At 47.8% G+C, this 25,863-nt stretch overlaps 3 protein-coding genes across 3 annotated transcripts; all 3 read left to right on the forward strand.

Annotated features, from left to right (window-relative positions):
- Positions 1–4,788: 4,788 nt before the first annotated feature.
- Positions 4,789–8,736, forward strand: LOC128306528 (uncharacterized). The gene is made up of 2 exons (XM_053044063.1): positions 4,789–8,087; positions 8,154–8,736. The coding sequence occupies exons 1-2, from the start codon at positions 4,789–4,791 to the stop codon at positions 8,734–8,736; spliced, it is 3,882 nt and encodes a 1,293-aa protein (XP_052900023.1).
- A 1,914-nt stretch (positions 8,737–10,650) lies between these two features.
- On the forward strand, positions 10,651–11,684 carry LOC128306529 (uncharacterized). Its single transcript, XM_053044064.1, has 3 exons — positions 10,651–10,770; positions 10,830–11,180; positions 11,268–11,684. The coding sequence occupies exons 1-3, from the start codon at positions 10,651–10,653 to the stop codon at positions 11,682–11,684; spliced, it is 888 nt and encodes a 295-aa protein (XP_052900024.1).
- A 10,090-nt stretch (positions 11,685–21,774) lies between these two features.
- Positions 21,775–25,310, forward strand: LOC128307114 (uncharacterized). The gene is made up of 4 exons (XM_053044843.1): positions 21,775–21,789; positions 22,225–22,525; positions 22,611–23,066; positions 25,255–25,310. The coding sequence occupies exons 1-4, from the start codon at positions 21,775–21,777 to the stop codon at positions 25,308–25,310; spliced, it is 828 nt and encodes a 275-aa protein (XP_052900803.1).
- Positions 25,311–25,863: the final 553 nt, after the last annotated feature.

Below are 25,863 nucleotides of genomic sequence, written 5' to 3' on the forward strand. Positions count from 1 at the left end.
ATGCTTGCGTTGTAAGAAATTATTAATAGTTTGATATGGTGCTGTGCGTTTCAGCGGTGTTACACCCTAACTGGTTTGCGCTAGCATTGGCAATACACAATCTTCCTTCAGGTATGTAAGCTGCCGTAGCAAACGCGATATCGAGCGATAATGAACGATGGTGGCAGCATGGCAATAGTGCTACGAGTGGGGACTTTGCGAAATAAAAGAAAACCCCTTTCCACGCACTTGCGGATGAATTATCCACGCCGTACCTGTTGCTTACCTTAATCACTCAACTCAACAAGCTTAAGCCAACCCGGCCTTGACAACACTTACTCAGCTGACGCTCAGGAACGGTTCTGGAGAGCGAGTCTCGCCATTCCGTCGCTTCATTATCACCGGCATTCGGCCACGTTCGCGCTCCCGTACTGCCGGTTCCTGTTGCCGGCCGTCAACGCCGTTGTGCACGGCTTGCGAATAACCTGATCAAAACAAAACAGGTGAGCGAACGGGTAATACACCGTGCGCGTTAAGCAAACGACGCGGAACGGAACGGCGCGTGCTAGGGAAAGTTGTCATACCTGTTTATTCGGTGCTTTGCTGACCTACAAACGGGGCCTGCTCGCATGAACACTTTGGTTGAAGTTGTTGATTTGGATTGCTGTTTGCTTGTTGCGGGCGGGTTGGTTCTTCTGCGATTTGCAATGCGCGGGCGGGTAGAACGTTAACGCTTCTGCCTCATTGACGGATGAAGTTGAGATGAAAAGTGCCGATGTGCTGTTTATACTGACAGCTTCTGTCACTGATACTGATCAGTTTCTCTCTCTCTCTCTCTCTCTCTCTTTCTTCCTTTCTCTCTCTTTCTATCTATCTCTCATCACTCTGTTTCACTGCTCGGAACTCACACCAACTTTGCAACAGTGCATTTGAGTTCTCGTCTAACAGCTGTTCAATTAAAAGAAGCAAAACGCAGGTGGTTGTGACCCGAAGATGCAGCGGCGGATCAAACGGTAGGCGGAGTAGGCGGTCGCCTAGGGCCTCGCCGTGTTGGGGGCCCCAAACAACTTGTGCCGATTGTGCGATTTTTGGAAATTTAGCAGCAGAGTTAATTTATAGCACAAAATCTAATTAAAAGGTAAAAAACTGGTTATCCTTGGTTAGATAATTTGTTTTTATTTGAATAGCTATATCGGCCCAGTTACACGGCTACGCAAGAGAAGTATGCAGTGTATTCAAACTCCTTCTTCTTTATCGGCACGACATCTTCAGGATGTTTATGCCTACCATTTCTATTTTTTTACTTTATTTACCCGTAGGATAGTCAGTGCTGCGTACGGAGGTTTGGTGGTCCAAATGAATTTTTTCGGTGGTCCTATCTTGTACAGACCGACTGCGCTACCAATACACCATCTGGCCGCCCCGTGAACCCTTATATGCCCTTTTACTTCAACCTATTCATGTATTCTATTTCTTGAACGGGTTTTTGTCATCTGTTCATAAATGATCCTACCGTTAGATGCTAGAATAGAAACCATGCTTATTTTCACTTCCGCAATATTCGCAAGCTATTGCCATTGCGATACTCGTGGTGTGGTATTGTTTTCTATCCCCGATTGAACCGTGAAAATGTCCAGCCTACGTGTTTCGAAACTGTATTGTGGTGGAGTATTGTGTTTAGTATTTCGATTGCCACAATTTCTGCAAGTTTGCAAGCCGGTAATGATGTTATAACCGACACAATCTATCAGTGTACTACGAAATAGCTAGCATTGATAGCATGAAACGGAAAGCATCCTTCATCTCGCTCAAACTTTCCGTCGGTTGGCACGAAATTCCATTCTAAACCAGCTGTTTTCCGATTTCCGATACCAGGAAAGCATCCACGGAAGAGGTAGCACCTTGTACAACAATTTTGCCCGAAAACCACCGAAAGGTATGCAATATTTAAACACTAACTTTCCCGTTGGTCGTGAAAAATTTTCTTCGAAAACTACCAGTTTCCGAATTTAAAGTACCAGGAGAGCATGCACGGAAGAGGTAGCTCCTGGTACTGCGCCGTAAGGTATGCAATGTTTATACACTAACTTTGCAACCAACTTGCAACGCAATGCGCCGTAAGGTATGCAATGTTTATACACTAACCTTGCAACCAACTTGCAATGCAAGTTTGCTGCAAGCAAGAAACTTGCAGCAAGATGGCGCGCAAGATGGCGCCCAACTTCGTACTTGCATGCAACAAACTTGCATGCAAGCTTGCATGCAAACTTGCATGCAAGTTCTTGCAAGCAAATTATTGCATGCAAACTTGCATGCAAGTTTGCATGCAAGTTTGCATGCAAGTTTGTATGCAAGTTTGCATGCAAGTTTGTATGCAAGTTTGCATGCAAGAACTTGCATGCAAGAACTTGCATACAAGAACTTGCATGCAAGAACTTGCATACAAGAACTTGCATGCAAGCTTGCATGCAAGTTTGTTGCATGCAAGTACGAAGTTGGGCGCCATCTTGCGCGCCATCTTGCTGCAAGTTTCTTGCTTGCACCAAACTTGCATTGCAAGTTGGTTGCAAGGTTAGTGTATAAACATTGCATACCTTACGGCGCATTGCGTTGCAAGTTGGTTGCAAAGTTAGTGTATAAACATTGCATACCTTACGGCGCAGTACCAGGAGCTACCTCTTCCGTGCATGCTCTCCTGGTACTTTAAATTCGGAAACTGGTAGTTTTCGAAGAAAATTTTTCACAACTAACGGGAAAGTTAGTGTTTAAACATTGCATACCTTTCGGCGGTTTTCGACCAAAATTGCTGTACTAGGTGCTACCTCTTCCGTGGATGCTCTCCTGGTACTAAACATTCGAAAACTGTTAGTTTTTGAAACAGTTTTTTTCGGTGGTTTTCGAGCAAAATTGCTGTACTAGGTGCTACCTCTTCTGTGGTATGCTCTCCTGGTATCGGAAAGCTGAAAACAGCTGGTTTTGTATGGAATTTCGTACCAGCCGACGGAAAGTTTGAGCGAAATAAAGGATGCTTTCCGTTTCATCCATCTTCCTTACACTAGCGATCGCTCTCATGAATTTGTGAGTATGCAATGCAATAGTGATTGGCAAATTTATTCCACACTGCAGGTGTCACCTCTTGAAAAACATGCTTTCCTGGTTTCGCAAATCTGAAAACAATTGTGTTGTTCATCGCCTAAATCTTCAACATGAGCGAAACAGGTGTCTAAGAAATTTCTCTGATTGTTACCGAAGAAGTAAACCGATTGAAAACTGTACATTGGGCGAAAAATCGTAGAAGGCGTTGGACTAATCAGGAATCGTAAATGTACGTAATTCGTAGAAAATGTGATCCAAGTAGTGGCGTTATGGTTCTCTTTAGCGCATACAAACGTTTATATATAGAGACTAGCTTACTAGGCCCATTTACAGGGCTACGCAACAGAACTCTGAGATGTACGCAAGGGAGCTTTCTTTCTGAGACTTTGCTGGTGTTGTTAAATCATGTTTGAAGTACACCTCCCTAACACCGATAATGCCGTAGCAAAATTATGGGCCCCCCTTGAAAAATTCCGCCCTGGGCCTCCAAGGGGATTGATCCTCCACTGCTTCCGTGGATGCTTTCCTGGTATCGGCAATCTGAAAACAGCTGGTTTTGTATGGAATTTCGTACCAGCTAATGTCGATCCAAGTAGTGGCGTTATCGTTCTCCTTAGCGCATACAAACGTTTATATATAGAGACTAGTTTACTAGGCCCGTTTACAGGGCTACGCAACAGAACTCTGAGATGTACGCAAGGGAGCTTTCTTTCCGAGACTTTGCTGGTGTTGTTACATCATGTTTGAAGTACATCTCCCTAACACCGATAATGCCGTAGCAAAATTATGGGCCCCAACTATAATTCCGCCCTGGGCCTCCAAGGGGATTGATCCTCCACTGCGAAGATGGCACTCGACTCCACATACTGGTCCATACTTCATGATCCAATAAATTGGTGTCTACCTTACAAAAAGCTATTCCAGGTCCAATCCAATAGTTAAGCAACATGAGCATAACGTTATAATAAATGGTTCATTAAGGACAAAACGAATACATGCTTTCAAACAGCTCACAATAGAAAATTATCTATAAACAATAACATTTGTCAAAAAGACAGTCGTTTGCGCTGTAGACACAAATCCTAAACCATTATTTGCATATCATTTGCATCAAACACAAAGACAGGCTGAACTTTCCCCTAAAGCACACGACACTTTCCATTCTTATGTTGGTTTATGATGTGCATATCATCCAGCAGGAAGTAATTGAGTCTTTTGCACCGCCGGAGGAGCGGTTTTTTCTTTCGTTTCCCAACAAAAACCGCTAGCAGAACTAACGATCTGCGACGATCGGCCCCCTTGCGAGCGAGTTTGTCAAACGGGTTATCCGCGCACCGAAAACGGAGCGAGTAATTGTACAGAGATACCGATGCAAAAGGTAGTTAATGCATCTGTCTGCCGATTGGAAGATCTCAAAGTAGCAGCAATGTCTCGAACCTCGCGGTCACAACTGGAGCATATCGACATTCACCCTGTAAGGTTAAGTGGCCGTTGGGTTTTGCATTGCTGCAACTTCTAGGCTACTGGAGCGTTTCAGTTCACCGCACACGGGAAGAAACCTGGTGGATGGTGTGCTGCAATATTCTGGAACTCGGCGGGCTACACATTCAGTAGAGATTCGTCCGTCGCTCAATGAAGATCTCAGTGCAAAGGAAGTGAGTAAAGTGTTCTTTTCTGGTGGCAATCGTGTCGGAAGACGTATTCGGGCAAAATATGGCACCGCTAGCGTGCCCCGGGTTACGCTGCATTACAACTCTGGTAGTGCTGATGATAGTGCTAAGGGTTCGTGATGTATACGCGGTCAGCGGTATATACGTGAACAATCACAAGATAGACAAATTTGAGACGGATCGCGTTAAGCTGGTACGTCCAGCGGACACCAACACCCAGGAACCGTCGAATTATGTCAGTAAGCATGGTTTGCTAACGAAAGACAACTTTACCAGCGCGCAGCAGTACTACCAGTACCTCGTCGGTGAAGATCCCGTCAACTACATTGATCTGCTGTGGGGCAAAAACAAAACCCAGCTACCGTCGATATTTCGCATCGGTGGTGTTTCCTCAGCTAATTATCAGTTTACGACCGCCGCACCACCGATTGCCGGATTCACCCTCAACTACTCCGATGATCAATCGCCAATCAAAAACACGCTCAACAACACGAATCTTGCCTACCTCGGGGATTACCAACGTCCACAATCAGCACAATCAAGTGTGGTAACGGCATTGCCATTCAGGCAACCGGTTTCCACTATCCGGCCCCCAACAAATCCCACTCGAAAGCGGCGAAAGAAGAAGCCAACTACTGGTACGGTGCCGTCCGCTCAGCAGGTGTTACTACCAACGGCGCTCGACGCGATCGGTATGCCACTGTCGGACACCACCAAAGCGGAACTAACGCCAGAGACGCTATCCCTGTTAAGCCGTTACTACTCCTTTAGCTGCACTCTCACACCTATACAACCGACGCCGTCAGCGCATCCGACCTCATCGACAGTCCTGCCACCGATCAGCACGACACGCCGCACGAAGACACGTTACCTCACCAGTAAACCCACGGTAAAGCCCACTTCGAAGCGACCAAAACCCAGCACCGGCTCGAGTGGCGTCAAACAAAAGAAACCCGTCGTCTATGTGGATCCGCCAGTGATAAAGCGTATCGGTGGAATGCTTGAGTCGGTGTACACGTTCATGGAGAACGCCCTTACGAGCACCGAGTACGTGGAGGACTCGGCAGAGACGCGTGCGGTGAAGAATTCCAACACGACCAAAGCTCCAACGCTTCCAAACTCCAAGAGCTCCAAAGTGAAACGAAACACCTACACGAAGTCATCCGTCGGTGATGCGGAGTACGTTGGCAGTGCATCCGGGGAACCTGATAGCGCTTCCCGTGCCACACTCGCGGACACCGAACAAACGTGGCTACCGGTGGGGCATGATGAGGTGTCGAAAGTTACCAAACAAATTACGCCCAAACTGGTCACCATTTCCGGACTCCCTTCAACGCTCAGTGCGGATGGGAATAAGAACAAAATGACTACCAACATACAGGTGACGAGTGAGTATACGGCGGCGACACCACCGACCGTTACGCTCGGCAAACCACGTCCCGATGACAGCGAGGAATACGATGACAGCAGTGAGGAGGAATCGGAGGAGGACTTCTTCGACGGATTCGGAGGGTTCGAAGAAGCGGACGACGAAGACGACGACGATGATGAGGATGAGGATGATGGGAATGACGAGCTGTACGGTGTTGGTAGTAGTGGACCGGTTCGTCCAAATCGGCAGACAGCGCTCACCAACGACAAGGATTACGAGGACGTTGCCACACACGTCGAACGGCCGGTGCGCATTAAGCGTGTGAAGAAGCGACGGAGAAAGAAGCGCCCGGCGGTTAGCTACGAGGATACGGCAGAGTACAGCGATGAGGATGGTTCCGAGGAGTTGGCAGACGAGTACGACGACAGAGACGAATCGAACGGTGAGGAGGATGAGGAGGACGATTACGATTCCGGCGAGTCACCAGACGATGCGGAAGGATTCTTTAGCAGAATGTTTTCCACGTTTGGACGGTTTGTGCGATCGCTTGGTTTTGGGGCGGCGGCACGCGGCACACCGGACGACTACGATGACTATTACGGTGGGAATGCGCGCAGTACGACACCGCGCGTGCAGAGTGTACGGCGACGTCCCACGCGCAGCACCTCGGAAGATGCCACCCTGGTGACACCTAACCATCTAGCAATGTTATCGCCTGTACGGAGCCCTACAAATTGGCTCGGTATGCCGGGATCTTATCTAGTGAACGACATCGCGGAGGAGCAAGACGTTCCACCGTTGGAATTTCCCGCCGTAACTGCTCCGACGACCTCCACCACCGGGTGGTTCGATCTGATGATGCCATGGGATTTTTTCAACCCCTGGACATCGGGTGATTCGTCCGGAGAAGGAGAGGAACTTCATGTCACGATACCACCCGTTACGGCAGTGCCGGAAATGGAGCAACAACCCACGCCGACACCGTCCTCACCAGTGTCTGGATGGTTGTCACAGTTTTTCGGTGCAAGTACCACAAAGCCGCCACCTGCAACTACTGCAATACCGAAGCCAGATCAACTGCTCTCAGTGTTGGCCCAATATGTCGCACAAACTGCCTCAACCAAGCGTCCCCCGGAGCCCGGATCGGTGCAGACGACCCAACATCCATCCCGGCCAGTTTCCTACACAAACTATCAACTTTGGCGCGTTTTCGTCCACACCGCGGATCAGTTGCAACGGCTGGAAGACTATCGGCAGTCTCCGGATGGGATACGGCTACAGTGGTGGAGCAACCCCTCAACAGTGCGCCCGACGGATGTGCTGGTTCCTCCCGGTGTACAGGCCGACTCCTTGCGCGAGTTCCTGGAAGAGGAGGGACTACGGTACGAACCCACCATACGCGATGTAGGACAAGCGATTGCCTACGAGAACCCACGCCTTACACGCCGCGAACAGATGGAGATGGAACTACTGCAGGGCCATCCACTCACCTGGTACCGGTACCATCGGTACGGCGACATCGTGAAGTTCGTTCACCACCTGCAGAGACGTCATCCTCGGCACGTGCAGCTGCTGCATATAGGCCGCTCGTACGAAGGTCGCCCTGTGACGGTGGTGCGCGTATCATTCGGACCGCAGCGACCTAAACGATCGCGGAAACCCTCGAAGAAAAGACCAGCAGTGTTTGTAGAGGCTGGCGCCCATGGTCACGAGTGGATAGGGCCTGCCGTTGCTACGTGGCTTTTGAACCGACTCTTGGAGCTGCCTGACGTATTGCAAGGGAATAGTACACCCTCTACCGAGTCTGCTGATCTGAAGATGGTGCAGTCGTACGACTGGTACGTACTGCCGGTACTGAACCCGGATGGGTACGAGTACAGCCACAGGCACGATCGTTTGTGGTCTAAGAATCGCTCAAACCAAACGCAACATGCACCGGCCGGTGTTGGACAGGCACTCCTCTCAAGCGCGTAGGTATCAACTCCCAGGTTCTTCAAAGTTCACCTCCCTAACATGCAACTGCTTTCTCCCCGCAGCATCAGCTGGTGGAATGCTCACAAACCGCATCTCACCGAGGACACCGGGCCGGTGGAGAGTTGCTACGGCGTGGACCTGAACCACAACTGGGCGTACCATTGGCAGCAAGCATCCGACCCGATGTACCGCAATCCGTGCAGTGACAGTTACGCCGGTGCCGAACCATTCTCCGAACCAGAATCTCGTGCATTGCGCGATTTTCTCCTCACCAGACGTCGCAACGTTCGGCTGTACCTGTCACTGCAGGCGTACGGACAGGTGTTGGCATATCCCGACATCGATAGCACTATCACGCGGTATGGGCCGGAAGCGTTCGGTGACGTGCACGAGATGGCGTCGGTCGGTTTGGAGGCGATGCGTGGCGAGGCTGGCGAGTTTTTGTACAGCCTCGAGCCGGAGACGGGACCTCTTACGTACGGTACTGCGACCGGTTATGCACGGCACGGTGCCGGTATACGGTACAGCTACACCTTCCGACTTCCGGATAAAGGTACGCACGGTTTGTTACTTCCACCCTCGAGCATTGTGCCGATCGGACGCGACCTGTACGAGTTGCTTAAGGGTATGATAGAGTATAGTTAAGATAGAAGAACGATCGGAGGAGAAACAAACAGCAAATAATGACAATTTCCAGCGGGTGATGCATATTTTAAAATTGATTTGCAAACGTCACGTTTCCATCGCCGATCCACCGATCGAGAGATCGTTAGGAAGTTTGACATGTAGATGGCGCTCGTCGCAGCGAGGAGAAAGCAAAACAAACCGTTACAGAAAGTGAAGGCTCACAGCAAAGAAGAAGCGTGGTTTTTAAGTAGACGCAAAACATGGTACCGTGTGCTTTGCTAGTTTATAGGTGCAACTCTATTACTTTAGCTGCTTAGCTAGCGTGCATCGGCAAATAAAATAACAAAATCCTTCAGTTTCCCGTTCAGCACCGTGGATGGTTTTAATGAAAACATTTAAAGACTAATTAAAACATTTCCTTTCTTACTTTGTACGTGAACGTTACATCCCAACCCAACACATACGAACAGTTGGCGGAAACTTTGAATGAAAACACCTGACTCATCCTCACACGTCCCCCCCCCCCCCCCCATTCGGAAGCTAAACGATTGATTTAGGTATAAGGGTTTACTACCCAACCGTTTATTCCCTTTTCTTTTCCTGCCCCCCCCTTGCAGGGCCACTGCCCTATGCTGTGTTGATAGAATTTCGGTGGAACGGCACACAACTTTTGGGCAGTCGCGTGCCGTAGGTCCATTCAATTTGTGGGCAAAGGAAGCAAAACCAAGAACAAAAGCAAAACTTGTGCATCGTTCCGGTCTACCGCAAGGTTCCAAGAACCGCCCGGGTTATTGCGAAATATGAGCCTAATGTAGACCTTCGCCGCTACTACCATTATAGTTATTAATACCATTAGAAGTTAACTGCCTCCCGTGCGTTCCTGCTTACTGGCTGGTATTTTTTTTCCAGTGGTGTGTGTTGTGTATTGAAGGTGGGAGTCGAAAATTTTAAGCTTCGAATGTACCGCGCGGGTGGTGGCGTGTATCAGTCGGTATGATTGATTGTAAGTTCAAAGTCAACCACGTGCGCTAGTGTAAGTTAGTAAACAACTATGACAACTCATAATGCGGCGTAGCGTACAGGGAGCAGGTTTAGCAGCCATTTTCGACTTCGAACGATACAATCATTTAGTGCAAATTACAATAACATTTATATTCACATACATCAGTCAGCTTTATTGCCTTCTGGTGCTGCAGCAAGTACATGGGGATTTTGTGTTGTAACACATTCAGCAAGTGTACTGCATTACACCGTCCTGTCCGTTGCTCGACCCACACCACGCTCGTTCCAATCATCGACCCATTTTCGCACTTCTGCAACATTTCCACGCCGTAGTTCAGGTACCTCGCGGCGTACCGCATCGATTTGTGCCGGTGGTAATAGGGCAGTACATCCGGTACCATGTGCTGAAGTGCGAAACGATTCAACCCCGCCAAGGTTGTGAGCAGTGTTTCCAGCGCACGGCGAACCACAACTATTTGAATAATGTTTCGCATTCGTATCCTTATCGAGAGTTACGATCAAGATTAGGGAAGCATGAGCGGACGAGCGTTGCCATTCGCCATCGACGGGAAGCGTAACAAATTGCAAAACTATTGTCAACTATTTGGAGGGGTAGGCGATATCTTGGGATATTTCGTGGGCGTAGACGACTGCGAAAACCCTGCCCGCCTGATGGTTGGTAACATGCAAGAACAAAACTTTGGCAAAACTCGCATCATACTGGCTCCACACCAAACTCCATTGCCGCTTTCACCCCTTTGCCGTGGGCTGAACGTCCGGACGACGCGGACGGTTGCAGCGAACGTTCAACGTTTCCTCAGTTCTGTACGGCACGGGTTCGCGAGTGTACCGGTTTGTGTACCACCCGGGACACACCGAAAGTTAAAGCCTGCACACGGGAGACATTTTAAATCAAAATCCAATTTTTCAATGAACCTCAACGACATCAGCAAACCGGCACGTGATGGGGCCACGATACGGCTCAGCTACGAACAGCTGAAGGATACGTTGCGACGCTTCGAGTACTTCCGCCACTGGACGGAGGAACAGGTACTGTATCGGCTGCCGGGTTTTGTGTCATGTGTGCTTTCAATAACCCTCCAATTCAGATCCGTGAGTGCAGCATCTTGGCGCGTGTTGTACAGTACGCGCCGCATCAGACGATACCGCTCGATCTTCAGCTACCCTTCGCCTATCTCGTGCTGAGTGGGCAGTGTATGATCATGCAGTGTTTGCAGCTGGTCCAGGACACTGCGCTTCTCGCCGGAGATAAGTTTCGGCTTGCAGCGACCAGCGATGGAGTCGCATCACCTTCACCGGCCAGCCCAAACACGCTAAACCCCGAGACGCAACTCGAGTTGATACAACATCTGCACGAAACGCTTAGGTCCGGGAATCTTACCGATCCGGGCGATACGTCACTGCAGTATGATCCCGATAATGCAATCTGCTTTCTTAAGGTACGACTCCACAAGTCTTCAGCCAGATTCTCACCTGGGAGTTGGAAAATATTCTTCACCTCTCACTCTCCCATCCACCTTTTCCAGACTCCCACACAGGAGGGACCAGTTGTGCATCGGTTCCTTGACGTCGGTACCCTCGGATGCGGGGCTGTGTTTGGGTTGGGCGAACGATACCATCACCGGACGATTGTGGCACGAACCAGAACGCAATGTCTGCTCATACCACGGTGCTGGTTGTTTCTAAAGCCACAAAACGTTGGCAACACATGGCAGCGGCTCTGTATGTATCTGGACTGGACCGTACCGGGGCGGGACGAGCTGTTTCGCCAGTTCTTACGTGACAATGCGTGGCTTGAGTACCGTCGATGGTTAATAGGCGAAACGGACAAACGACACAGTGATACGGTAATGGCGGACGTACCTGTGATGTGCCGAATTCTTCAAACTACCACACCCAATAAGGTGAAGGAGGGGAAAAGGTTTACAAAGAAAATGAGATAAGAATACCCTGTGTTTCTTCCTCTTCTAAAGTAATGAATGGCTTAGACTTGGATTATTATGTACTCCTATTGAATCATCTAAAATTAGAAGAAACCGAGTCTAGGTAAGGTTTGGTTACTGAGTAAAATGGGAAACAAGATGTACTCGAGATACTAGATCAGACTTAGAATACTGCTTATCTGAAAACTATACTATTCCAAAGTGATTATATTTGAAGCTTACTGATCCGCAAAACCAGAAGGAGCAGAAAATGTATCTTAATCAGTTAGAAGCAACAGAACCTAAGAAGAAAAAAAACAGATGAGGAGCACCAAGGTGATGGAAGTAAATCATAACGTCGTGAGGCACGAAGCAAAACGAAAACTTCATACATTTATTCAACTCCACATCCATTAGGTGGTAATTATGTTTCAAATGTTATGAAACAATAAAGACAGTAATTTCGTTACTCAAAATTACGATAAGGTTCAAAACCACGGAATTGTTTTCAGTCTGAGTTGTACCAAACCAAAAACCTTTATACATCTGAAGTCCTCCTTGATGAAGTCATCTTCAAACTCCCCATTAAGTTCTAAAAACAAAATTTGATTTTTGTGGTGAGCTTTTACTTACTGAACTTTTTCTACAATTGGCCATGCTTTATAGCATGTTTCGATCCATTAGGTGCAGCGCCACGAGAGTTGATAAAATGCTGACAAATTTGTCAAGTGACAAAATCTGCTTGTCAACTGCGAAAAACCACTATACCGTTGCCGCGCACACAATTGTTTTCAGATTTCCGATACCAGGAGAGCATGTTTTACAAGAGGTGGAATAAATTTGCGCTGCAGGTGAAATAAACTACAGTGTGGAATAAATTTGCCCATCACTATTGCTATTGCATACTATCAAACATGCTCTCCTGGTATCGGAAATCTGAAAACAGCTGGTTTGTATGGAAAGTTTGTGTTTAAACATTGCATACCTTTACGCGGTTTTTGGAGCAAAATTGCTGTACAAGGTGCTACCTCTTCTGTGGTATGCTCTCCTGGTATCGGAAAGCTGAAAACAGCTGGTTTTGTATGGAATTTCGTACCAGCCGACGGAAAGTTTGAGCGAAATGAAGGATCCTTTCCGTTTCATCCATCTTCCTTACACTAGCGATCATTCTCATGGGTTTGATAGTATGCAATGGGAATAGTGATGGGCAAATTTATTCCAAGCTGCAAATGTCACCTCTTGAAAAACATGCTCTCCTGGTATCAGAAATCTGAAAATCTGATTCGCTTTGTCTCATTTCAAGGGCCTCAATGCCCCCCCCCCCCTTCATCGGTTTTGAAAATTAGAGTCTCCAACTATAATTCCGCCCTGGGCCTCCAAGGGGATTGATCCTCCACTGTCTCCCTGTTTACGTAACCTAACGAATCAATGAGTAGCGCAGTGTAACATGAGCAGTGTAGTGAAGATTTCCAGATTCCCAAACACCAAGACTGGCACTGCGGTCTGGACTGAAAGTTCGAAGGAACCTGTATTCAGGGCCGGGTGGGTGCGCGCACGAACCGCTTCGTGTAGGGCATCCGTGTGAAGATATGCAACCGGAGCAGGGATCCACCGTACATGCGAAAAAGGTTGCTGCGCGAAAGTTTAGCATCGATTCACCCTTTCCATCATGCCCGGCCCACGATGCGATGGGATGAGCTGACAACCATCGGCCGGGTGCGCAACAATAAATTATGCATATGTGTCCACTTAAGCGTTGGATGGTTTCGCCCGCCCGGTTTTGATATTTTTCGGCTGACGTTTTGTCTCTCATTGACCTCTCGCTCGCGTTGCGTTTGCTCTGTGGGAAATTGTACTCTTTTGATTCCGTGGACCTGTTTTCATATGTCACAAACCGGCGCATGGGACAAGGCTTAATTTTAGAAAACTGTCTTTATAAACTTGATCATACTACCACAAATACAGGAGAAAGAATTGCAAATTTCCCGTAGAAATATACACATTGTACAGGAGTTCGTAACAGGGAAGGAGGATGAGAAAGATCTCATACAGCGATGGAGATTCCTGTTAGACAAACAATCACATTCCAATCGGCACGGTGGTGTGGTGCAACCGATGCGAAAGTGTACACCATCAGTGACGAACGCCATTTATTTGTTTGAAGCGGCACACTTGTTTGCAAAGCCCTGACCTTTTGCCCCAAAACCCCAAACTCAAGTGTGAATGTCTGAGTGCACTTCGGGAGGATACTGAAGAGTATGTGTGCGAAGCGTCGCAGGACTACTGCCCCTCGATGCGATGTATCTTGCACCTCTAATCAGGACAATAATATGCCCCGACCCCCGACCAATGCTGACTAATTAGCTTGATATTCAACTGACACTGACACCTTTTTTATGGTTGCCGCGCCATATTGCCGCACGGTAAGTTTTATATCCTGCGCCACTAGAGTGTGTCGTCTTAGGTTCCAACCATTTACGCAATGTGATCCACATGGATAGAAAGAAAAATGGCCATTGCCCTGCTGTACGGGTGCATCCGTAAGTCTGGACCGGGGTGTTTGGTTTGTGCACGGGTGTGGGAAGCCATTTTTTTTTCTTCTCCTATTGAAATGCTCCAGCTCCTGTGTGGTGAGTTGGTTTTATGGTTGTTTGGAAGCGACCCCTTTGCATTACTCAACAGTTTGATCCAACACACACACACACATTAAAATGGTCCCAAATCGTATCATCTCCACGACGTCCGTTACTCAATATCCCAATACGATTGCCTATGGATCTTGCTAAAGAGCACTACAGAGAAGATGTGGACGTGGAGGAGAAAGATGCGAAGGGGGAAAGAAGATGAAAGAAGCAGTCAAAAAAAAACTTAAAATTGTCGATTTGACAGTTCAGGTGGGAGACACACGGTGCGAGGAAGAACACATTCGAACGGTTCGCCATGTTTGGACATTGTGTAATGTTGTGACAGTGCGTTTAGCTTGAAGTTCACTTAATGCCGCGATTGCACTAATGCAGCAAACACCGGTGCACTTGAACGTCACCAACACTCTGTGCCCAAAACAATGCCACACACTAAACACTCCGCGATGCTATTAAGTACACTTCACCATACAGCAAGATGGTGTTAGTGAGGCTAGTGAGATGGATGACACTTAACCCGGACTAGCTGCTTTAAAGATGGCCGATTATAGTTTCGCATTATACAATGCACCCGGCGAGTGGAAAGATTAGTGCACTATTAACACGTCCGGAATGTGTCAAAATGGAAAACCGCTGTACGGTACGATACGCGTCAAATGTAAAGTGATGTTCCGCATTGTCCGCATTTCATGATCCAGTTACGGTGAAATTAATAATACGTAATTATTTGTCGGCCGTTTGCTTCAGTACATAACACATTATGCTCGCTGCAAACGTGTCGTATTGATTAGTGGCTGACATTAGTGGCTGACACTAGTGACATAAAGTCTTCACATGAACGGGCCGGATCTAAATCCCATTCTCACTCCCGTACGCAGGACTGACTACGGGTAAATAAAGTCACAGAAAGCCATAAATGGTAGGCCTAGACCTCTTGAGGTTGTTGTGTCGATAAGGAAGAAGCAGAGGCCAAGAACTGTCTCAAGGTCATTGTCCATAGCGATGAACTACACATGCAATCATTAAACCCAGTATGGATGACTACGTGCAGTGGCGTCGCTTGGGATTTTTTTTTCCAAAGTTCCAACCGCTCCAACTGAGAAAGTAAAGTCGGAAACCAAATTTCACTGGAATCCGATTGGGCCGGTTTTTAAGCTCATCAGGCATTCCCGAAAGCGGGAACACTAAATAATATAAAACGCTATTAGCATATCACATAATATTTGCCAGGTCTAAACACTGGGCCCTGGGCCGAATCGCTGCACGATCACGTTGCTCGTAAATATCGCATTAGAAAATTCAGCTTCCAGCTTTTACTGTCGAGTGATCAACGCACACAACGCACCAACAACAATAGAAATGAAGTGGCGTACGGCTTAAAGACGCGCTGGCCAATGCCTTCCTGCTCCGGCTAGTTGCCGTTCCGTTACGTCTCCACTTTTTGATTGGTATCTATTTGTTTACTGCTTGGACAGAGTTGATTACCTCATAGGCGATGATACGGACGCGAGATGCGTGCCTTCAGAATTCCAAGAATTGTTCCACCTTTTCCTAACGGTGCTGGGCATCCAAAGATGCTGAAGATACCTTTGATTCTCCAGGAACCATTCTAGACGACTAGGAGAGCTGCTCAAATTCTAGAACTCCCAACCAGTACTTGAGTACGCTGGGTGCCATCATTCACCAGGGAATACGCATCTGGATGTCCCCGGATAGGCAGAGTTCGGCCAAGTGTTTCGGATCCCCGCACGCACGGGAGAGATTTGCGTGCGGTGAGTGTGTGTGTGTGTGGCCGAGAAAGCATACCGTCGGCATATGATTTGGAAAGCCGCCGCTACAACGGTGTCCGGTGTCGATAAAAATCGAAGATGCCGCCCCGGATGAATGTTCGGGATTTTTTTTTCAATTTTCGGACAAGCTTGGGGTGTAACGGGGAGGTGAAATCGAGCGCAAAAAGCGAAAGTGTCGTCACCCGGTCTCGTCAACCGCGAGTGTTTCGCCTCTTTTTTGTTGCTGTTGTTGTTGTTGTTGTTGTCCTCCCCCTGAGGTCGATCTTTTCACTCGTGCGAGCCGGAAAGAGCCGTGGTGCATGGTGTACTTCAGCGGGAAGGGCATCCGCAGCGATACACAGCGTGGAGAGGACGTGGAATCAACTGTGGAATCTGTGCGCTTTTTTTATTATTATTATTACCTGCGGGTGTGCAATGAACATGATGGCTTAACCGACCCCTGAGCAATCGTGCACACCGGCGTACACTGTCGGGGTCAGGTGATCTTTAGGCGCCGAATGACCTTTCTTCGAGATGAGTGCATGTCAGCTTTCCATCATCAATGTCCAGACCGGTGGGACTCAGGGCTATTACATGATGTTTTGGCGGGTGAGGAAGACGCAGGGCGTTACCAATGCCACCTTAACCTATTAGATAAGCGCAGCATCAAATAGTAAACGCCGTAAATGGTGATAGAGATACCCGCGACTGCTTGGAGGCGCGTTGCGATCGGTGGTGAACATAATTGTTCTGAGATTCATCGCCATTCATGCGACTGATCATAAATCGGCATTAAAGGATTAAGAAAAAAAAACACACACACATATGTACAAATTTCTATTGACATAATTATCATCCCTTGCTTAGGTAACTCTGAACGCTACCCTGCCGTTGTCACTGACACATATTTTCCCCTGTTTCATCTGCCGCCCTTTTGCTCCGGCGCAATTTCTCCAGCAACAGTCCTCCCGTCCGTCTGTTGTCCGGCCGACATTAATCTCACGCACCGCGATACCTGTTTCGGTGAAGCGGGTTTCGTTCGCTCTTGTCATCTCTTGCATGAAGTTCACGCTTTACCGTAAAAGCTGGAACCCTTATAACGCCGATGCGAGATACGAGATAATGCAGCCTACTCCTTCTCACGGCAAATGACAAAGGACTTACGACAAAAAAAAAACCCTTCCACCGTACCGGGCTGGTATCTCACAATCCCCCCAAAACTCTGCTGAGCAGGGCTTCGTTTCACAGGCAGGAATCATTAGGTTCATTAGCGGTGGTATTAGATTCCAACGAGGGGATTACCGATTTGAGGGTCCCCGATACAATCTCACCTCCACAGCCGATCCGCTTGTCATTCGCAGTGCCGTCAAAAAATGATGCGCAAAACACCAACAACAACTGCAATAAACGACCTTAATCTGAAGACGGATCTGTTTGCAGATTCACCTTTTGGAAGGCACTGCCGTACAGCGCATCTTGACCTTTCACCCGCGCACCTTGACGTATCGGTGGTGATCTTATGCCCCATGTATCCCAAAACGGTTCCCAACACACCAACCCAAGGTAAGGTATGATTTCAGCAAACAGTTTGTTTGTACGGGCCACGCGTGGTTTGCCGTGGCATCTCCTCCCCCGGAGCTTGCCAATATCGCCGCTAATTGAATGTTTAAAATACGCAATGAACATACTCATAACGCTTACGTAAAAAAAAAGAAAGAAAACCTCAAAAAAGAAAAAAAAGGAAACAACAAGAAAAACCATGTGATCACCCAAGACAATAGCAAACAGAGGCAAATGAAAGTGAGCAAACGATACAAATCAAAGCAACCAACCAACATTGAATAAGCAAACGCATCCAATCGAGTTCCACCAGTTTTGCTCAATCGCGTGACATTTGAATAAAACACGCGATAACGAAACAAAACCAACAAACTGTCTAAAACCCCCAAAAAAAAAACAAAAAAAACCCACCCTCCTCTTCAGTAACAAACAACAGAAATATCTCTCGCCGGCGGCAAAGTTTTGGATGAGCCGTTGTAAACGTGTGGAAGAGGCAGGGTTAGTTATTCAAACTAGGATACAAAAGATGCTGTGAAATGTGGATTTTTTTTTTGTTGTTGTTCGTTTCGCTATTTTTACACCAAAATCAATACTGTTTAGAAATTCAAACACTCCCATTCCGAGCCGGGCAGGCTTTCGTTTTTGCACACAAAATTTTCGCTTTATTTTCGCGTCGGTTTTCATCGAGACGAACATGCGATGTTGGCAGGCTTTCGCAGGCTGGTTTATCTTTCCCAACCTTCCCATATTGCTCAAATGTTCACGGCATTCAATAAATTTTGTCTTCAAGCTTGCTTTTTTTTTTGTCAACATTTCCGCAGACATCCTTTGGTGGTTTTGCGGTGTGCCACGATTATTACCCAACGACGCCACCTCTATGGGATAATAATAATCATAATCACCCCGGCCTAAAGGGAAACCGGATGCGCGCGATACGGAAACAGCGGTCGGAAATCGTCGCACCTCCCCACGGAAGTGGCCCGCTGGAATTCTAAAGCGTTATACTAATTCCGACATTTCTAATTCATAACCGGAACCCTGCTCGGAAACCCCGAAACCATAATTGAGTGTTTTAGGAGTCGCCAGTGCAAGCGAAAGAGAGAAAAGGAAAGTGTTACGATCTGTCAGGACGATTATTCCGAGCGGATTCAGACATTATTTTCGGCCCAGACATTGTTGAAGATTTAGCGTTCCCTCGCGCGCCCATTTATTCGCGGGGCATCCGAACCGGAATTGTGTTCCACCAGTGCTGAGTCCGTTATTCAACTGGAGCTCGTTTTTTTTTTCTTTACTTCGCTTTGGTTTGGAGAGCCTGTTCCAGGGAGTTGGAGACATTCGAGAAGCGTCCGAGTTGCCCCTTGAGGTGCTGGAGAATCTCCGCGTGTGCGGGAAGAAGCGTCCGGATACGCGGCATGACGGCACCAGCGGCGCAACGACCAGCGGAACGAAGCGCAAAACGAAGGGAAGAAGAAAGCGCGAAGCATAACGACAACAAAATCCAAATATCAATAACAACGCACCAGCACCTGAAACCGACCAGATTTCTTCGATGGGGCTATAAACTGCGAAAGGACAAAGCCGCGTGTCGCGATGCAGGGGCGTTGGTAGAGCAACGAGTGCCCACTGCACTTAAAGAAAGGTGGCGTCTCTTCTTATCTTGCACGTGTGAGTGTGCCAGACATCAAAATTCAATGAATCAAATTTTGGGGCTTTTAACGAAGCAACCGGCAATAAAAACGAAAAACAAAAGTACACAAACGCATCAACAACCCTGCAATGGTAATGTAAATTTATCAAACAATTAAAACACACTCAGCAGAGCTCGGTTAAGGTAGTGGACCGAACGGTGGGAATGTGCTCGATGGTAATTCTCCCACTGTACGAAGGCGTCACTCGGCAGCAAAAATGTCACCAACGCTGTCCCGTGTGGGAGCCATCCTTTTGCCCACAAAATATCATTGGTGAAAGATTAGGAAATGGCAATCGCCGGTGATGGTACGATGGAGTGGAAAGCGTACCGAAAAGCGAAAGTAAAGCCGAAAGAGTGAGGATCGTCCAAGGATCGAAGCGTCATCATCGCTAGTATCTAACAACCATGGTAATCTTCCGCATCGGCTGATGGTAATTTATTCAACGCGAGCAATTGGTGGAATTTATGACTTGACGGGGAGGTGTAGACGAGAAAGGGGGGGAGATGTGTATGACGACTTCATTTTGGGTAATGTATCTGCTGGAGACGGTTAGAAGTTGGAATAGACAAAAAGACTTTTTTGTTTTGGCCACGTAAATGTCTAGTGGATGGCATTACTGACAAGCCCCCAAAACAATTCTATCACACTCCAATTGATTATTCGCAGTGAGTCCTTTAAATTGCAGAAGTAAAGGCCTGCCATTTTTGAAGGTCACTTGGACTTCTTCACTGACATTTAAGCGGTTATTAGGTGAATCTGCGACTAGGTCATGTTCTACTTTGTGGCACTAAAACCTTGGAGATTTAGACCTATGATTATTGAGATTCCTTGACTCTCTTCTTCCTATAGCTGTATAGCCATTCCTTCATACGAGTAAATGATGTGGATGGGATCTGACAGTCATGCCACCTTCAGAATAGTATTAATATAATTAACTGTCAAATTTATCTGTCACAATGATTGATTCCTAAAAGAATAATGCTATATTGGCAGCCCACACATCAGTTATGACTATATAAATAGACTATAAACAGCAAAGATAGATGATGAGCAAGTTATCTCATATGGAAGATATTAGTTTATTTGAGGTGTCTCCAAACATTGGTTTAAACTACCGTAGTTGGGGGCCACTTACAAAGAGGCTGGAGGCTCTCGAGGGCAGTAGTTTGGAGATTCCTGATTTACTACAATATTATCCAACGTCGAGAATGTGTGTTGTGGCATAATACTTACCGATTCGTGAACAATGTCCACGTTTGACGTTTAACGCCTATGATCTAATTGTACTGGGGTTTTTGAAACAGTTGTTCCACAAATCTCGTACTAGCTCTCTACTCTGTTGCCCGAATGTCTATTCTTGACGAGCCACTTAGTGCCGGCGTGTCCATTACCAAAGGTGTGCAAAGAGGTACACCGGCAGAGGGGTGGCGACCAACCCCAGGGGCAAGATGCATCTTCGACCGGTCATCCAGCGCGCGCTTGGCCGCCTTGTGCGAGCGTTTATATCCACCGTTTCAATGATGAAACGTTCGAAGCCTACGGAAACCGGTGTGTGAATGATGATATTATGGTTTTATTGTGTCTCGCATTATCTCCCATATTCCCGCCCTGGACCGAGGGGTGGAAAGAAAACCAAAAAAAAAAAACAGACACACACGCACACAGCCCACCAAACTCTCACTCTCTTTCACTCTTACTCGCAGTTCACCTGCCCACCCACTACCCTACTGTGTGCTCCTCTTCCTCTTCCTTCTCTTCGGGTCCCCTTGCCGGGCCAGCATCATCTTCGTCAACGTAGGGGCCTGGATCTCCCAGTGGAGCTCGCGTCCTACACACCAACCGTCGTCTTGCACCTTGCACGTACTTTCTCCCTGTCCGGCTGGCAGACGGGGCAACATTTTTCGGTTAGCTGGATTGCGCTTGGAACCAGGGAACCGCAAACCCACTGCTCTCTCTCTCTCTCTCTCTCCCTTTAACTCGCTTTCTTTATCACACAGTATCGCATCCACTCTCACTCTTTCGCAGGACAGCATCCAGCAAGGGTTGGGTGCGGTTAGCTGGTGATGAGGTGGAAGAAGTATCTCCAAATCCCTACCGTACCCGGGCTGTGCTGGAAACCTTTTGTTTCGGTGGCGCGGTAGAAGAAAACAACGACCACTGCCAACCGAACCGCCCCGGACCAGGACGAAGAAACCGCGCTGGCCGCGCTGGTTGCTGGCGGTGGGGGAAGATGACTATATTTAAGCGGACCGTACACAATATCCGATCATCACAGACAGCCCGAGCAGTACGCAGCTCACATCGGCGCAGCCAATAACCCGCAGTCCCAACCGTCCATCTTTTGTGCGTAGCGAACTCGTACACGTTTATCGGCCGTGCCGTCCTCGTTTAGTGCATCCCCCAGTGTTGTTTATAACGTGTGGTTTACCGCTTCCAACCGAGAGCAACCATGAAAGTTTTAGTGGTAAGTGGTTGGTGTGTTATGATGCGATAAGCGCGTGTTATCCCGTGGTGCGCTCAAGTGTGTGGAAATTCTTGGAAATTCTTGGAAATTCTGGCGACATTTGCGCCGCAGCAGAAGAATAACCCGCAGTGCCCGGCTAGTGCAAATGTAGTGCGACCATACACCAATCGGGGGATGGTGAATTCTTTGCCGTCCCTCAATATGCAACTGACCTTTGCTTGTCAACTTCTTCAATCAATTTTCACTGGCCCTCCGCACGGGTTGGATTCTGTTTCGGACGCGCACCAGGAATGACTCCGGGGAGCTGGCGGTGATCACCATCACCTATGGCAGATCCTAAAGCCCGCTCCATTACCCGTTCGTAATTGTTCTTGTTCTTTGTTTCTGTTCTCTTTCCATACGTTCTCTTCCATCAAATCCCGCACCGCTTGACAGGTGCTTGCCTGTGTGGCGTTTGTAGTGGCACGTCCGGAACCGCCGGTCGGTGGGTACCATCAGCACCACCAGCACCACGGTGGTCACGGTGGTCACGGTGGGTATAACTATGCGCAGCCTGTCCAGAACACGGCATTCGGACAAACGTTCCAATCGTCCGGTGCGGCCGTGTCCGCAACAGGCAGTGGTGCGTTCTCCGACGCGCTAGCGGTTGGTGGTGTCAACACTGGGTTCTCCGGTTCCGCCTTCTCCAATGCCAACGCCAACGCCTTCAGCCAGTCGAATTCGGCCTCGTTCCTCGGTACGTTTGCACCAATTCGAACCATTGCTCGCAACCCCAACCCCCTTTTACAATAAACGTTCCTTCTCTTCTGCGACATCCGCAGCTCCCCAGCAGCAGATCGTCCAGAAGCACATCTACGTGCACGTGCCGCCGCCGGAGCCGGAACAGTCGTTCCAGCAGCAGATCGTTGCACCCGGACTGCGCCAGAAGCACTATAAGATCATCTTCATCAAGACACCGCACGTACAGCCGTCCGCCGCCCAGCTCGCCCTCCAGCAGTCCCAGACGGAGGAGAAGACGATCGTCTACGTTCTGGTGAAGAAGCCGGAAGCGCTCAACGACATCAGCCTGCCCGCACCGTCCGTCAGCAAACCGAGCAAGCCGGAGGTGTACTTCATCAAGTACAAGACCAACACCGAGGAGGTGCAGGCCCCGGTCGGTCTTGGCGTCAGCTCGGCCGGCTCCGCTCAGGCCGATGCCGGTCTCGGACTCGGTCTGCTCTCGTCCAGCGGCGGTGCCTCCGCGTCCTCGTCGGGCGTTGCCCATTCGGGTGTCTCAAGTAAGTACGCCGCACAAAAACGATTAGCAGCTCAGAATTCGAAGTCAACGAACTCTTCCTCCGCAACGCTCCAAACCAAGTGCTTTGTGCTTCAGGCTGTGCTTTCGGTTTCATTTTCGAAGGGCTCTGATGGAAGGTGAAAGTGGACCTCAGCCACCGTGTGTACCGTTGCATTCTGGACGTTGCGAGAGAGCCTCCAAGAACGAACGAGACTCAGGGGCGGAACATGCACAAAGCAACACAGCAAAACACATTTGATTGCTCGTTTTGTTCCATCTTCTTCTATTCTCGGTTGCGTTGAGCTGGGCTTTGCCTTTTTTTCCTGAAGATGTGAAGAAGTGCTTGACGACTTCTGAGAAAATAACTACCTTCGCTCTCCCCACGAGACAAGCATTTTAACGTGAAGAAGAGAACATAAATTAATTTATGTCCTCTCTAACGGGGCTAAGCTATAAACGGAAGACATCCCCGAGGTATCAATAGCCAATCGCACACATGTTTTCGAACAATGCGAACCCGTTAACGGCGGGAAATGCTCTGTGATGTTGGCCGAGCTAAGCTCAGTTGATGTTTTCATTTGTTCTGGTGCGAAATTTAGGAACTCTGCTGTGGGAACTCGTCTGTGGTGAAGAAGACATCGACAGATACACAGATGCTCTCAAATTCCTGGAACTCGGAAAGCCATTAACCCCCAACTCCTAACGAAACTCGTTCTCAACTCTGCCACAGCATCCCTCGAATCTCCCCTCCCCTTCAACTGCTTCCCAGTTGGATTGAATCCGATTTCTTCTCATTTGTATCACACACGCCATCAACAAACCGAATGCCGAACAAAAAGCCAAACTGGTCGAAGGACAATGAGTGTCGAAAAAACACAAAAATCCCCAAAGAGAGGGAGTTTTTTTAAAAAACTTTCACTTGACGATCGATAGGCGCTTCGCTCCGGTGTCCGTACCCTTTGGCGGCCTGTACCTTTGGTACCGGCACGCAGCTGACAAGCGTGCGTCTCCATCCGCTTGCCTGTCAAACTGTCAGTTTATCAATATTTCACTTCATTTCCAATCCGACACCACTTCCCACCACGCACGATCATTTACGGTGACACACAGTCTACGTTGCGTGTGTCACACTTAATAACGACACCTATATACCCTCACGCACTTCACGGTCATTGGTCATCGAGTGTGTATTTGCATATGCGGTATATGTGCTTGGCAGCCGTTCCGCTGCTTAGTGAGATTTCTTTTTTTCTTTTGCGCTCCTCTCCTAACGAGCACTCTAAACACGATGCTCCACGCACGCTTCACACACCCACATCAGTGTCGCGTCCGATAACGAGCTGGTGCGTTGGTATTTGTTTTGTTTTGGGGGGTAAGTTTCTACGCAACCAGATTTGCACTTTCATCCTGGGCGGGAGGATTAATTAGGTGGCGGGCATGAAAGAGAGGGGTTTGTTTGCGTTGTTCTGCTTTCCCTTTCGTTGCTGTTCTCCTGCGTTCGCATCCTGCTTGATCCAGCATCCAAGCATCCAGCTTTCTGTGTGTGCTTGTGTATGGTTTTATTTTATCACACGCTTAGATGTGTTTGTTCTTTGATTTTGTTTTCTTTCATTTTTTGTTTTGTCGATATTATCTTCACCAGTTGAATGTCCACTTATTTAGCTATTCATTTCTCTCATTAATTTCGAATCGCATCACAATCGGAGTTCGAACCACGGACGAATGAATTATTTATGAGGCGGAATTTTTAAACATTCCACCCGATCATCGATTGTCCCCGGTCCGGGTGGAAGAGATTTGGAATGTTTACACTTCCGGCTTTCACATGTGTTTGATTAGTTTCCTGTTTTGGTAGTTGTTGTGTGTTTTTTTCGATTTATTTGTTTTTATTTCTTTCAAATGCATCATCTTAGCGTGGTATCCGATATCAAACATGTTGCTGATGTAGAAAAGAAAATCATTTGAAAAACAATACTTGGCACCAAAGCACTTCTAAAACCAAACACTTCCTCAGGTCTGGGTCAAACAACCAAATGTCTCACTAGGTGGACAGTGAGATGGCATCTGTTTACTTTAACACGTTTCCCTTTTCTACTTTCTTTCCAAGCTAATTGTTTGCTAACATTTATCCATTTGGTTTCGCGATTGTTCATGTTGTCCCCTTCGCTTCTTGTCATACTTTTCCGCAGATCTTCCCGCTCAGCAATACGGCGCACCCGGACATCACCATGGTGGCTACCATTAAGCAGCGTAAAAGCCACACACGGCAACCCCTAAAGAGCGATCGAGCGAATGCTCGAACAAACGTCATTCCTTCCATCATTAATTAATTCTCGAGCTACTGTCTCCATTTTGTCTTTTCTTTCCACGCACTTGTGCATCTCGTGCACGAGCTTAGTTAGTACAATTTTCTAAAACAAAAACCCACGAAACATAACGCAAAAAAAAACAAAACAAAACACAACTAAAAACGAAACGGCAGAAGGTGCAAAAACGAAAAGAAAAAGTGTGAACATAAAAAAAAAAACAAACAACGCACACACAAATACGGTAACGCTTAGGAGAGAAAACAAACAAAAAAAAACAAACAAAATGTAGCGGTGACAAATTTTTTTTTAGCATGTAAGAAGGAAACACAAACGCAACAAATACGCACGGGCAACACGTGCGCGTACATAGCTGGCGGCTGACTCGCATGCTGCCACCGAACAACGCGATGGAGGCGTCGACGATTCCGGAAATGTGTGCGAAATGCTCAACACAAACGAAACGAAACAAACGTAGCTAATTAATACTCG

Source organism: Anopheles moucheti, chromosome X (genome assembly GCF_943734755.1).
Source record: "Anopheles moucheti chromosome X, idAnoMoucSN_F20_07, whole genome shotgun sequence".
NCBI classification, from domain to species: domain Eukaryota; kingdom Metazoa; phylum Arthropoda; class Insecta; order Diptera; family Culicidae; genus Anopheles; species Anopheles moucheti.

Excerpts from the sequence above, each read along its gene's own strand:
- LOC128306528 (XM_053044063.1), top strand. The coding sequence starts at position 4,789 with ATGGCACCGCTAGCGTGCCCCGGGTTACGCTGCATTACAACTCTGGTA. Across the intron at positions 8,088-8,153 it reads CAGGCACTCCTCTCAAGCGC|CATCAGCTGGTGGAATGCTC; the intron begins GTAGGTATCAAC and ends TTCTCCCCGCAG.
- LOC128306529 (XM_053044064.1), top strand. The coding sequence starts at position 10,651 with ATGAACCTCAACGACATCAGCAAACCGGCACGTGATGGGGCCACGATA. Across the intron at positions 10,771-10,829 it reads GCCACTGGACGGAGGAACAG|ATCCGTGAGTGCAGCATCTT; the intron begins GTACTGTATCGG and ends CCTCCAATTCAG. Across the intron at positions 11,181-11,267 it reads ATGCAATCTGCTTTCTTAAG|ACTCCCACACAGGAGGGACC; the intron begins GTACGACTCCAC and ends CACCTTTTCCAG.
- LOC128307114 (XM_053044843.1), top strand. Across the intron at positions 22,526-22,610 it reads GAATTCGGCCTCGTTCCTCG|CTCCCCAGCAGCAGATCGTC; the intron begins GTACGTTTGCAC and ends CGACATCCGCAG. Across the intron at positions 23,067-25,254 it reads TGCCCATTCGGGTGTCTCAA|ATCTTCCCGCTCAGCAATAC; the intron begins GTAAGTACGCCG and ends ACTTTTCCGCAG.